Raw genomic sequence first — 14252 nt, forward strand, 5'->3', positions numbered from 1 at the left:
ATCGATGCCACCTCGTTGATTGCCGCCTCCGTGATGGCTGCCCCTTGTGCTTTGGCCCTCTCCAAGCTGGTCTACCCCGAGGTGGAGGAGTCCAAGTTTAGGAGGGAGGAAGGAATGAAACTGACCTATGGGTGAGCACAGCAGGAGGTCCTGCAGAGGGGGTAGTTGTACAAAATGGGGGGAGCAAAACAGAGGGTACTGTTCTCTCTGTCCTTCACTGTCTTCCACCAGCCCAGGCCCATCTCTCCACTTTCCCTGCCCTGGTTTTGGCTTCATTGCTATTTTAGTCCATTTTCTGTTGCTTATAACAGAATACCTGAAACTAGGTAAGTTATAATGAATAAGAATTTATTTCTTACAGCTATGGAGGCTGAGAAGTCCAAGGTTGAGGGGTCGTATCTGGCGAGAGCCTTCTTGCTGCTGGGCATTCTGCAGAGTCCCAAGGTGGCATAGGGCATCACATGGTGAGGGGTTGAGGGGTGCCGGGGAGGGAACTGAGCATGCTAGCTCAGATCTCTCTTCCTTTTCTTAAGAAGCCACAAGTCAAGGCCAGTTGCGATGGTTCGTGCCTGTAATCCCAGCACTTTGGGAGGCTGAGGCAGGCAAATCACTTAAAGTCAGGAGTTCGAGACCAGCCTGGCCAACATGGTAAAACCCCATATCTACTAAAAATACAAAAGTTAGCCAGGCATAGAGGGTCACGCCTATAATTCCAGCCACTTGGGGGGCTGAGGCACGAGAATTGCTTGAATCCGGGAAGTGGAGGTTGCAGTGAGCCTAGATCGCACCACTGCACTCCAGCCTGGGCAACAGAACGAAACTCCGTCTCAAAAACAAAAAGCAACCAGTCCTACTCCCATGATAACCCATTATCCCATTAATCCATTAATCCAACATTCAGGAATGGATTAATCCATTCAGGAAGGCAGAGCCCTCATGACCCAGTCACCCCTTAAAGGTCCCACCTCATAATACTGCCGCACTGGCATTCAGACCATAGCATTTGCAAAAATGCACACTCCAGTTCTCATATCTTAATTTCCAGTCTCTGACCAGCAGGAAACAATGGACTGAGCAAGTCTTGGGAGTGTGGCTGGGTTCTTGGGTCTGTGGCCTGGTGTGTGTACATGTTGAGGAGAGTCATAGAAAGGCCCCATGCCCCCATCTCTATGTGCCTGAGCTCTGACCACCAGGGTGTCAACCACACATTGACATTCTGAGTGCCATCTTTGATTTCACTCACCTCCTAACATCCTGTCATAGTCTTAATAACTGTTAGGTAACATTTAAACCTTAAACAATGTTGAAAAGGCACCACATTGGACACATTTGCTTGGGCACAGTGGACGACCCCAACCTCACAACCTTCTGAGGCACTGGAGCAGCGCTGTCCCATGGAAATGTAATGTGAGGCGCCTGTTATTTTCTAGTAGTTGTCTTTTAAAAAGTGAAAAGAAATGGGTGATTTTAATAACCCATTTTACTTAACCCTGTATACCCCAAAGTACTGTCATTTCAACATGTAACCAGTACAAGAATTATTGAGATATTTTGCATTTTTTGGTACTAAATCCTCAGAATCTGCTCTGTATTTTGTACACCACAATTCAATTCAGACAGCCTCCTGTCACGTGTGGCTGATGGCTTCCATTTTGGACAGTTCAGCACTAGAAACCTGGATCTTATCCCAGTGCTTTGACCAGCCCCTTTTTCTCTCTGGGTCTCAGGGAAAATTAGAATTTCCTGCTCTGAAATGCTCTTCCAGGGTTCCTATTTGAGCCTATAGGATAGGGACCCTTGCTGACTGTGGAGACAGGCCAGTAATGATCATTCTTGATCACAATAACAGAGATGCTCGGAACCTCATAGAAGCAGCCAGCACCGGGGCCACCATCTCCGTGAAGGTGGTCGCCAACATCGCTGCCAACCTGATTGCGTTCCTGGCTGTGCTGGACTTCATCAATGCTGCCCTCTCCTGGCTGGGAGACATGGTGGACGTCCAAGGGCTCAGCTTCCAGGTGCGTCTCTGGCCACCACACTCAGTCTGTAGAGAGGATGGGCCCAGGTGGGCAGTGAGTGGTGGCTGGAGGCCCAGCAGAGCCCAGGCCCAGCCCTCAGTGCCAGTCATACCCTTGTGCCCTCAGCTCATCTGCTCCTACATCCTGCGGCCTGTAGCCTTCTTGATGGGTGTGGCGTGGGAGGACTGCCCAGTGGTAGCTGAGCTGCTTGGAATCAAGCTGTTTCTGAATGAGTTTGTGGCCTATCAAGAACTCTCCAAGTACAAGCAACGCCGCCTGGCAGGGGTCGAGGAGTGGGTCGGCGACAGGAAGCAGTGGATATCCGTGAGTGTCCCAGTCCCTTACCTGTGGCAGGGGGATGACACAGCACAGCCACTCCTGAGGGCCCCTGGCAGCTGCTCTCCTGCTCCCTGGGCCTGGCTGAGACATACTGAGGTGGTGCTTCACCTCCTACATACTGTAGTCCTGAAAGACAAGACAGCTTCGGGCTTCGCTGCCATCTTTCTCAAGGCCTCTTAGGAGGCTGAGGTGCGGGGAGAGAGGATTGTTTGGGATGTCTGAAACCTAGCTCTAGATGGGTCATTTTTCACTGTGGCCTTGGGCCAGCCACAGCACCTTTCCTCTTCTGTTGGAAAACGGGGTGAGATGCCTGCCATATCTACTCCAAAGGCATACACATGTGCACCCGATGAGCTGGGAGAGTGAGTGAGATAAGGAGACTTCACTAACACCTTCACTGTTTTGTTTTGTTTGAGATGGAGTCTCCCTCTGTCACCCAGGCTGGAGTGCAGTGGCACATTCTCAGCTCACTGCAACCTCCACCTCCCAGGTTCGAATGATTCTCGTGCCTCAGCCTCCCAACAGATGCCTGCCACCACGCCCAACTAATTTTTGTATTTTTAGTAGAGACGGGGTTCACCATGTTGGCCAGGCTGGTCTTGAACTCCTGACCTCAAATGATCCACCTGCCTTGGCCTCCCAAAGTACTGGGATTACAGGTGTGCGCCACTGCGCCCGGCCTCACCTTCACTGTTAATATGATGGATTTAGTGCAGGGGTTGGCTCTTTCTGTTAAAATTTATTTTTAAAAATTATAAAAGCTCTATAAAATTAACCTTTCTAAAAGAATAGTAATATTATTGAGAATGAAAAAATTACCGGCCGGGCGCGGTGGCTCAAGCCTGTAATCCCAGCACTTTGGGAGGCTGAGACGGGCGGATCACAAGGTCAGGAGATCGAGACTATCCTGGCTAATACGGTGAAACCCCGTCTCTACTAAAGAATACAAAAAACTAGCCGGGCGATGAGGCGGGCGCCTGTAGTCCCAGCTACTTGGGAGGCGGAGGCAGGAGAATGGCGTGAACCTGGGAGGCGGAGCTTGCAGTGAGCTGAAATCCGGCCACCGCACTCCAGCCTGGGCGACAGAGCCAGACTCCGTCTCAAAAAAAAAAAAAAAAGAAAAGAAAAAATTACCTATAATCTCACCATTCCAGATAATAGTTATTGTTGTTTCTTACATTTTCTTCCATTCTTTTTAAGAGAGAGTTCAGGCAGGCGCAGTGGCTCCTGCCTGTATTCCCAGCACTTTGGGAGGTCAAGGTGGGAGGATCACTTGAGGCCAGGAGTTCAAGACTAGCCTAGGCAACAGAGTCAGCCCCTGTCTTTACTACAAATTTTTAAAATTGCAGGGTGCAGTGGTGCATGCCTGTAGTTCCAGTACTTGGGAGGCTGAGGCAGGAAGATGGCTTGAGCCCAGGAGTTTGAGGCTGTAGTGAGCTAGGATTATATCACTGCACTCCAGCCTGGGCAACAGAGCAAGACCCTGTGTTTAAAAAAAAAAGGGGAAAGAGAGAGACAGAGTTTACATAATTGCTATTGTAGCAACCAAACTGTGCTGTAGCCATTTTTGTTCTTTTGGTTTTTTTTACTTAGTATTATGACATAAGCATCATTTTTGCTATATGTGTCCTAACATATTTACCCAATCCCCTGCTGTTGGGCCATTCGGACAATTCTATTATTTGGTTTTTATCCACATGTTGAAATGAGTATCTTTGTGCATATAGCTCTTCCTTCCTCTTAGATCATTTCTGCAGCATTCCCAGGTATGGGCTGATTGACTCCCACATGAGTCTTTATGTGGCTGCAGCAGCTGAAATCAGCAGCACCAGCTGTGCCTGCGAGCTTTTATTTTACCACACAACTAAACAGCATCCAGTAGCTTCTTTTTAAAAACAAGATTCACTATTTTAATAAGCAAACAATAGCTCATTGTTTTAATTTGCATTACTTGGGTGACTGGAAACTTTCAATGGGAAGTCCTTTTTCTTGTCTTTTTAATTATTTTTTAATTTGTAGAGGAATAGATTCTTTAGGTTTTTTAAAAAAGCAAGTTCGTGGCCAGGCACGGTGGCTCACACCTGTAATCCCAACAGTTTGGGAGGCTGAGGTGGGCAGATAACTTGAGGTCAGGAGTTTGAGACCAGCCTGACCAACATGGAGAAACCCCTTCTCTACTAAAAATACAAAAATTAGCAGTTGTGGTGCAATGTGCCTGTAGTCCCAGCTACTCCAGAGGCTGAGGCATGAGAATTGCTTGAACCTGGGAGGAGGAGGTTGCAGTGAGACAAGATTGTGCCACTGCACTCCAGCTTGGGCAACAGAGTGAGACTCTGTCTCAAACAAAAAAACCAAAAAACCAGGCATGGTGGCTCACACCTGTAATCATTGGCACTTTTGGAGGCCAAGGCTGGAGGATCACCTGAGGTCAGGAGTTTGAGACCAGCCTACCAACATGGAGAAACCCCATCTCTACTAAAAGTACAAAAATTAACTAGGCGTGGTGGCAAGTGCATGTAATCCCAGCTACTCAGGAGGCTGGGGCAGGAGAATTTCTTGAACCCAGGAAGGGGAGGTTGCAGTGAGCCAGGATCGCACCATTGCACTCCAGCCTGGGCAACAAGAGTGAAACTCTGTCTCAAAAAAAAAAAAAAAAAAAAAAAAATGGTTTGTATAGAGTAAAAAGCACAAGTTTCCCCTCAGTGCTTACTCTCACCTCTGGTCTCACCCCCTCCTCACAGGTTAATAGAGGGCATGCCCCTCCTTTTGTTGTTTTTTCTTATTTATTTTTATTTTTAATTTTTGTGAGTATATAGTAGGTGTATATATTTATGGGGTACATGAGCTGTTTAGATACAGGCACGCAGTGTAAAAATATGGAATGCTTCATGAATTTGCACATCGTCCTTGCGCAGGGGCCATGCTAATCTTCTCCATATCGTTCTGAGTTTAGTATGTGTACTGCCGAAGCAAGCACTTCATGATCTTTTTTTATGAACTTCATTCCTTCAGCAAGTATTCGTTGAGACCGTTTAGGTGCCAGGCATTCTGCTAGGCACTGGGGATAAAAAGGAGAATTACACAGACGTGGCTCTGGTCTCATGGAACCAACATCTAGTAAGAGACACAGGCAAAACACAAGCAAGCAAAGGAACAAAAATTAAATTAACCACAATTTGTGGTAAGTTCTATGAAGAAAACAGCAAGAGAAAAGAAAAAAAAACAGGGCAGGTCTTCCTTGGCTGGACTGGTCAGAAAAAATATCCCTGAGGTGTGGCATTTAAGCCAACTTGGAGAACGGATGAGCTAGGACAAGCTGGGAAAAACATTCCAAAGGAAGAGGATGTGCAAAAGCTCTGAGGTTGAAAAGCACTTTGTATGCTTAGAGAGCAGAGGCAATCAGTACAGCTAGAGCAGGTGGTAATTCACAGGCCAAGGAGCAATCGGAAATCACTGAAGATTTGACATTTTGAATTTTAAGAAGATGACTGAAGGCTGGGTGTGGTGGCTCACACCTGTAATCCCAGCACTTTGGGAGGCTAAGGCGGAAGGATCATTTAAGACCAGGAGATCAAGACCAGCCCTGGAAACAAAGCAAGACCCTGTCTCTACAAAAAATTTAAAAATTAGCTAGGTGTAGTGGTGCACGCCTGTGGTCTCAGCTACTTGGGACACTGAGGCAGGAGGCTCGCTTGGACCCAGGAGATTGGGGCTGTAGTGAGCTATGATTTTGCCACTGCACTCTAGCCTAGGTGACAGAGTGAGACCCTGTCTCAAAACAAAAGACAGAGAGAAGGAAGGAAGGAAGAAAGGAAGGGAGGGAGGGAGGGAAGGAGGAAGACAGCGAGAGGGAAGGAAGGGAGGGAGGGAGGGAGGCTGGGGCTGTTCTGTGGAACACAGTTGTAGGTGGGCAAGCAGAGAGGCAGGTACCTTCATATTTTTTCCAATAATATTTGTATCAACCCTTTATGTTATAAAGACATTAACTTTTTTCTGTTATATTTTCTACATATACTTTTCCTAGCCTTTTCCTTTTCTGCCCTTTATGTTGTATACAGAAATTTATTTTTTGGTTTTTAAATGTAGAACACTTCATGAGTTTGTGTGTCAACCTCGGTAGGGGCCATGCTAATCTTTGTATCATCGAAGTTTTAGTATATGTACACAAGAAGCAAGCACAGGAATTTGTTGGTTTTTTTTAATTAAAAAAATTGTATTTACTTAGAAACATTCAGAATGTCAACAAAACAGCTGTAACTTTTTAAAAAATTGCAGAGTAGTATGTATGTATGTATGTATGTATTTTTGGAGACAGGGTTTCACTCTGTTACCCAGGCTGGAGTGCAGTGGTGCAATTACAGCTTACTGTAGCCTCTGCCTCCTGGGCTCAAGTGATCCTCCTGCCTCAGCTCCTGTGTAACTGGGACTACAGACATGTGCCACCACACCTGGCTAACTTTTACTTTTTTTGTAGAGATGGGGTCTCACCATGTTGCCGAAGTTGGTCTCAAACTCCTGACCTCAAGCTATCCTTCTGCCTTGGCCTCCCAAAGTGCTGGGATTATAGGCATGAGCCACCACGCCCGGCCCAAGTGGTATTTAGTTAACAGAACAGCAATTATTTTGTGTAAGCTGCATCAGAGACAACTAAAGATGAAGGCACTACCATCCACATACAATCCACATGTTTGTGCTGCACACCAACAAGAGCCTGCTTTAAATTTCCATGCCAATTTATAACCCCCATACAGCACCAGGCAAGGTTGGTGGCTATTGAAAATACCACCAGGATAGGGTTACCTGAAGACACATTAGGTAGTATGTTAACTATACAAAAAAAAAGACACTGTATGGTTTAAAAAGAAATCTTACATGGCCTTACATTTTAATTTATTTCTTTAAAAGGAATGAATTTAGTATGGGGGAGTTTAAATACATTATATACAAGAAAAAAACTATTAGAACTAGCTTATTCATCATCTTCATCTTCCCCATCTTTCCTTCCTCCTCATCTTCTTCCTCTTTCTCACGTTTCTCCTTTCTTTTTCTTGCTTTTTCAGCCTTGACAGCTCCCTTATTTTTGCTGCATCAGGCTTTCCTTTAGCTCGGTATGCAGCAATATCCCTTTTGCATTTTTCTTCCAGCTTCACAGGTGTCTTTTTCTAAGGCTGCTTATCCTCCATAGTGGTTTTATAAACACATCTCTCCTACTTTCTTTGCAACATCACTAACAGATAGGCTGGGATGTTCTTTGATTTTTGGTGATGCATAGAATAGAACAAGAAGAGGCCAAAGGAGACCTCTTGGGTGTGTTGGGATGCTGGAACTTCTTTTGTTTTACCCTTTAGGAAGGATGTAAGTTTTCATTTCTCTTTCCTAACCAGTCTTGTCTGCCTTTGCCACATCTTCAAATTTTCTTTTCTCTTTAGCTGACATGGTCGTCTGCTTCTCTGGCATTTCTTTGAAAGCTCTGAGGAGTTGCCTGAAGCATCTGGGTGCTTCTTCTTGTGCCCCTCCCAACAAGCTTGGACAGGGAGTACATATGATGACATTTTGTCTCTTGGCTTCTTAGGGTCTCCTCTGCCCATGTTTAGTTATTTTTCCTCAGTGAGGTACAAAGTCACCCAGTGCCTGTCAGCTCTCACTTGACCCAGCATTTGGGATTTGTTTTTTTAACACAGATTTTATACCAAATCTTTTCTTTTGTGATTTCTTCCATTATTTCTAAACTCAGAAAGTTATCTGGAAAGTGCGACTGGGCACGGTGTCTCATGCCTGTGATTCCAACACTTTGGGAGGCCAAGGAGGGTGGGTCACTTGATGCCAGGAGTTTGAGACCAGCCTGGCCAACATGGCAAACAAGAAATGTTTGGCAAAATAAGAAATACAAAACTTAGCCAGGTGTGGTAACACACACCTGTAATCCCAGCTACTTGGGAGGCTGAAGCATGACAATCACTTGAACCCAGGAGGCAGAAGTTTTCAAAAAAAAAGGAAAGAAAGAAAAAGAAAGTTATCTGGAAAGTGTTAAATTCCTGAAATAATGTGATGAGATAATTCAGACCATAAGCTTTGGAGTCAGAACTGAGTTTAAATTCTGATACAGCTACCTTCTTGCTGTGTGAACTTCCTTAGTTAGTTAACCTCTCTGAGCCTTGGTTTGCTCCTCTCCAAAATAACAGTAATAATACTACCTTGTAGTTCTATTTATTATCCTATATTTTCTATCATTTTATGCTTAAATATTAATATTTATCGAGAATTAATTTTTATATAGTGCGAGGGGAGGCTCTATACCAATTTTTAAAAATAATTTTTAATTTATGTGGGTACGTAGTAGGTGTATATATTTATGAGGTACATGAGATGCTTTGATACCAGCACACAATGTGAAATAAGCGCATCATGGAGAATGGGGTATCCATCCCCTCAAGCATTTATCCTTCGTGTTACAAACAATCCAATTATACTCTTAGTTATTTTTAAATGTACAATTAAGTCATTATTGACTATAGTCACCTTGTTGTGCTATAAAATATTAGCTCTTATTCGTTGCATTCTATTTTTTTGCACTCATAAACCAATTTTGTTTTCGAATTATTTCATTTTGGCTCTTAAAACTTCTTTCTGGGAAATAGGACAGTTGTTAAGAACCAAAGGAATAACTATCATGTTTAAACACTTACTCTCTGTCTGGTGTTTCCCATACATTATATAATCCTTTTTACAGCCCTCTCAGGCAAGTACTATTATTCCCCTATTCCAGACAGGGAAACTGACACTGAAAGAAGTAACTGACTTGCTCAAGCTGATTGTTGGTGAGACAATCCTAGAAACCAGGCTGGCTGGGGTCCAAATCCCTTACTCTTTCCTGTGCACCACACTCCCTCTCTCAGCCTGAGAGCATTCACAGGAATGCTGTGAACTGGAAGCCCAGGACTGCACGGTCAGGGAAGGGGCTGTCCACCAAATGGCCCCAGGACAGAGCTTAGTAGGGCCAAAGCAAGAGGACTAAGAAAGGCTGAACCCCATCCAGCAAGGCTGGTAATGAAGATTAAAAGGTTGAAGGGGCCAGGCGTGGTGGCTCAAGCTTGTAATCCCAGCACTTTGGGAGGCCGAGACAGGCGGATCACAAGGTCAGGAGATCGAGACCATCCTGGCTAACATGGTGAAACCCCGTCTCTACTAAAAAATACAAAAACTAGCGGGGCGAGGTGGCAGGTGCCTGTAGTCCCAGCTACTCGGGAGGCTGAGGCAGGAGAATGGCGTAAACCCCGGAGGCGGAGCTTGCAGTGAGCTGAGATCCAGCCACTGCACTCCAGCCTGGGCGACAGAATGAGACTCGTCTCAAAAAAAAAAAAAAAAAAAAAAGTTGAAGGACAGGCTGGGTGTGGTAGCTCACACCTGTAATCCCAGCACTTTGGGAGGCCGAGGTGGGCGGATCATCTGAAATCAGGAGTTTGAGACCAGCCTGCCCAACGTGGTGAAACCCTGTCTCTACTAAAAATACAAAAAATTAGCCAGGTGTGGTGGCAGGCACCTATAATCCCAGCTACATGGGAGGCTGAGGCAGGAGAATTGCTTGAACCCAGGAAGCAGAGGTTGCAGTGGGCTGAGATTGCACCACTGCACTCCAGCCTGGGTGACAAGAGTAAAACTGTCTCAAAAAAAAAAAAAAAAGGTTGAAGGATAGATAAGAGAGGTGGGCTACGTTTTTGATGTGGTGTGGTTTGAACCAACTCAGAGGTGGGAATCGCAAGGCTGGGGAAGAGGCAGCACGGTGGGCTTGAAGGTCAATTACATGTAAGAAGTGGATAAAGTTAAGGCCAGGGAGCCTGGGTGTTGTAGGGGTGCCCCAGGCCCATCTGAAGGGAGTCCCTCCTCATGCATCTTCTGTATTTTCAGGTCAGAGCTGAAGTCCTCACGACGTTTGCCCTCTGTGGATTTGCCAATTTCAGCTCCATTGGGATCATGCTGGGAGGCTTGAGTGAGTCTAATCGGGGCCTTACCAGTGTCTAGGAGAGTCAGAGACTTGAACTTGCTGGAAACATGTAGGCCTCAGTTGTCTCATTTGTCTAAAGCCGGACCCAAACAAGATGGCCATAGAGGCCAGGTGTGGTGGCTCATGCCTGTAATCCCAGCACTTTAGGAGGCCCAGGCAGGTGGATCACTTGAGGTCAGGAGTCTGAGACCAGACTGGCCAACATGGCAAAACTCATCTCTACTAAAAATACAAAAATTAACCAGGTGTGGTGGTGTGTGTGCCTGTGATCCCAGCTACACAGGAGGCTGAACCCAGGCACGAGAATGCTTGAACCCAGGAGGCGGAGATTGCAGTGAGCTGAGATCGCACCACTGCACTCCAGCCTGGGCTACAGAGTGAGACTCTGTCTCAAAAAAAAAAAAAAAAATTTTTCATAGAGTTTCCTCCTAGCCCTAGAATTCCCTGATTCTCTGCTGCTGCTGGTAGCCCAGGAGGTTAGCACCTGGGCCTTGAAGGCCAAGCCTAGCTCAGGGACAGGAGGTGTGGTGCTGGCCTGTCCCCAAGGCTTTGGCCTGACTGTTCCCACACCCACAGGGGACAGGCAGGCAGGCCTGGTGGGGCCTAGGGTCAAAGGATCTGCACAGTTCTCAGTTCTTGACAAATAACATTTCCACTCCTGGCAGCTACCCTGCCTGGTGGTGCAATCACCCCATTTTACAAAGAAGGAAACAGAGTTTTGGAGAAGTGAAGAGGTAGCCCAAGTCACTCAGCTAGTGAGTGGCCAAGTCTGTGTTTAATCCCAGGTCTGCCTGACTCCAAACTCACATTCTTTTCCTGCATCTGCCACTCATGGTGTGTGGGGAGATGTGGGGCATTGCCTAGGGGTCCAAGCCAAGGAGGACTCCTGAGTTCAGCAAGTGGTCAGGAGGACAACGTCTGTCCCTCTGGCCATCTATTAGTAGAAGAGGAAGGGAGATCAGCGATGCAGCCAGAGCTGCAGAACATGGGCAGACAGGGACATAGCTTCCCTGGCCCTGAGCACTTCTGTCCCCTTGCAGCCTCCATGGTCCCCCAACGGAAGAGTGACTTCTCCCAGATAGTGTTCCGGGCACTCTTCACAGGAGCCTGTGTGTCCCTGGTGAATGCCTGTATGGCAGGTGAGTGCAGGCCTAGCAGATTCAGAAGGTGGAACCCTGATTTTCTGGCTAGCCCAGGGGCCCTGTCCACCTACCACTTTCCTCCACAGGGATCCTCTATGTGCCCAGGGGGGCTGAAGTCGACTGCATGTCCCTCCTGAACATGACCCTCAGCAGCAGTAGCTTTGAAATATACCAGTGCTGTCGTGAGGCCTTCCAGAGGTGAGGGCCTGGGCTGTGGGACCTGCATGGGACCCATAGTGATGGACAGAATGCCTGAGTGCTTGGGGGAATGCCTTTGGTACCAGGGTGAGGGTAGAAATGTTATGGCTGCAGCTGATGGGGAAGGGAAGGCTCGAGGATCAATGGAGGAAGGGTGGACTGGAGACTTGAAGCAATGTTCCCAGTGTTGCACAGCCTGGTTGTGGCCAGGAGAGCCAGGCCTGGAGCTTACACTGCAATCTTTGCTTTCTTTTTAGCATCAACCCAGAGTTCAGCCCAGAGGCCCTGGACAACTGCTGTCGGTTTTACAACCACACGATCTGTGCATAGTGAGGACAGAATATGTTTGTGCTTCTGTGCTTCTGAGGGCTGTTCTCCCCCAGGAAGCATCTGTCCCCACCTTCCCTTTCCCAGGGCCCTCTTCAGGGAAGCCACAGGACTTAGACCCTGCTCAATTCCACAATTGGGAAGGGGTCATGGAGTGAGTGTGCAGAGAGTGAGTGGGGACATAAGGAAGGACATGTCCCACTCCATCCCCCTTTCTGCTCCCCCATTTCCTACCTCCCCCAGTGTGAATTCTCAGGGTCACTTCTGCCTCCTCCCATTTCCTCTCCAAATCCAAATTGCACCCTGGTCCTCTCTATCCCCTCTCTCCTGGGGTCCCTCACATGCCCCTTCCCTTCTGTTGTGGGCCGCACACCAAAGCCTCCTCCCCTCCCCGCTTCCTGGGCACTAGGATCTCTCTGTGGCTTCCCCTGCCAGGTGGTGTCACCCCTTTCTCTGCTTTCAGAGACTCCCTTCCCACCTTTCCTCAGAGCGCTTCCCAAACTGAGGTCCCATGGCACACTGTCCTGGGAGGCGTTCAGAGGATTCCATAATGGACTAGGTTTGGAACCACTGGGTTAAATAAACTTAGGGCTATTTAGACTTTTTGTTTATTTATTTATTTATTTATTTTTAACTGTGAACTTGTCAGAGCTTGGTGTGGATATGAGGCTTTTTCCAAATTTACTTGACCATAAAAACCTTTTCACTCTGTCACCCAGGCTAGAGTACAGTGAAGTGATCATGGCTCATTGCAGCCTCAATCTCTCAGCCTCAACAGATCCGCCCACCTCAGCCTCCTAAGTAGCTAGGACTACAGGCACGTGCCATCATGTCCAGCTGATTTTTTTAATATATATATATGTCTGTATATGTGTATATATACATATATGTCTGTATATGTGTATATATACATATATGTATGTATATGTGTGTATATATACATATATGTATGTATATGTGTGTATATATACATATATGTATGTATTGGGTTTTTTTTGGTAGAGATGAGGTCTTGCTATGTTGCCCAGGCTGGTCTCAGACTCCTGGACTCAGGTGGTCTGCCCAACTTGGCTTCCCAAAGTGTTGAGATTATAAGCATAAGTCACTGTACCTGGCCCATAAGAACCTTTTTGATGGAAGTGTCTCAGTTGAAGATTTCGTGGAATACAACTTGGGAAATATTGGCTAATGTTCAAACTGCTTTACTGTAGCCAACTATAATATTAGCAAATGCTTATGTGGCACTGTGTGCCAGGCACTGTTCTCAGCGCTTTCTGTATTTTAACTCAATCCTTACAACAACTCCATGAAGTAGGTGTTATCATTATCACTAGTTGAGGAATCAGAGTCACGGACAGGTTAAGTTATGTGCCTAAATGGACACAGCTGGGAAGAGGCAGAGGCAGGATTTGAGCCAGGCCACCTAGTTCTGGGTGGTATAGGGGTGCCCCGGGCCCATCTGAGGGGAGCCCCTCATGCATCTTCTGTATTTTCAGGTCATGACACAAACTGTGATGTGGAGCCTCTCTGTTGGGCTGCTGATGTTCAGGGAACCCTGATGTGTGGCCCACCCTCACCTCCTTCCCTGCCTTTCCTCCCCACCCCAAGCCCTCTGTGCCACTAGGTGAGGCCTGACGTCCCTCCCCTGCCTTCATTTCTGGAGTTCCCATCACCAGCATGCCCTCTCCATCTCCCTACCACTTGTCCTGCTCCCATCTTAGTTCTCATTGTACCCAGCAGCTTTGGTTTCCAGGACCTGTGATGCACCCTGCCCTTGTGGCTGCTGGGCCACTACACCCTCACCCCTACCTGCCAGGTCCAACTTCCTTCCCAGCTCGGGCTGGCCCTGACCTACGGCAACGGGAGGATGGAACCCTGGGCAGCAGTTATTCAGCTCAGCACCAGCAAGCCAGGTCCTGCTTCTGTTCTGCCACAGACTTTGGGCAGCAAAATTCCAGTGGGCAGCAGCCTTGCTCCTTGTGACCCCCACAGGCTGACCCGGATTCCCATCCTCAGGACCTGTGTTCTTCCCTTAGCTCCACAGAGTGGAGCTTGGCATGACTCCTGTAGCTCCAACTAGGCTCTTGCTTTCTCTCTGCAGCCCTCCCTCAGTCACTGCCACCTTCTCCAGCTGTCCTTGGGCTGTGGGCAGGGTGCCCTGTTGATGTGGACTACACAGTCCTCTCCCAGGATTGGCCCTCTGCCCCTTCCCTGCCCATCTGTTGG

At 47.3% G+C, this 14252-nt stretch overlaps 1 protein-coding gene and 2 non-coding genes across 3 annotated transcripts in view; 1 reads left to right on the forward strand and 2 right to left on the reverse strand.

Annotated features, from left to right (window-relative positions):
* SLC28A1 (solute carrier family 28 member 1) overlaps window positions 1-12626 on the forward strand; it is a 65328-nt gene extending 52702 nt beyond the window's left edge. The window contains 7 exon segments of the mRNA XM_030931160.1: window positions 1-131; window positions 1850-2018; window positions 2145-2342; window positions 10263-10344; window positions 11400-11498; window positions 11588-11699; window positions 11957-12626. Of these exon segments, the coding sequence (XP_030787020.1) occupies window positions 1-131; window positions 1850-2018; window positions 2145-2342; window positions 10263-10344; window positions 11400-11498; window positions 11588-11699; window positions 11957-12029 (864 nt within the window). The 3' untranslated portion in view covers window positions 12030-12626.
* Window positions 5228-5334, reverse strand: LOC115897781. The gene has a single exon (XR_004057577.1). It is a non-coding gene; the product is annotated as a U6 spliceosomal RNA (small nuclear RNA).
* LOC115897834 lies at window positions 6434-6536 on the reverse strand. Its single transcript, XR_004057617.1, has one exon. It is a non-coding gene; the product is annotated as a U6 spliceosomal RNA (small nuclear RNA).
* Window positions 12627-14252: the final 1626 nt, after the last annotated feature.

This window comes from Rhinopithecus roxellana, chromosome 5 (genome assembly GCF_007565055.1).
Source record: "Rhinopithecus roxellana isolate Shanxi Qingling chromosome 5, ASM756505v1, whole genome shotgun sequence".
Classification (NCBI taxonomy): Eukaryota; Metazoa; Chordata; class Mammalia; order Primates; family Cercopithecidae; genus Rhinopithecus; species Rhinopithecus roxellana.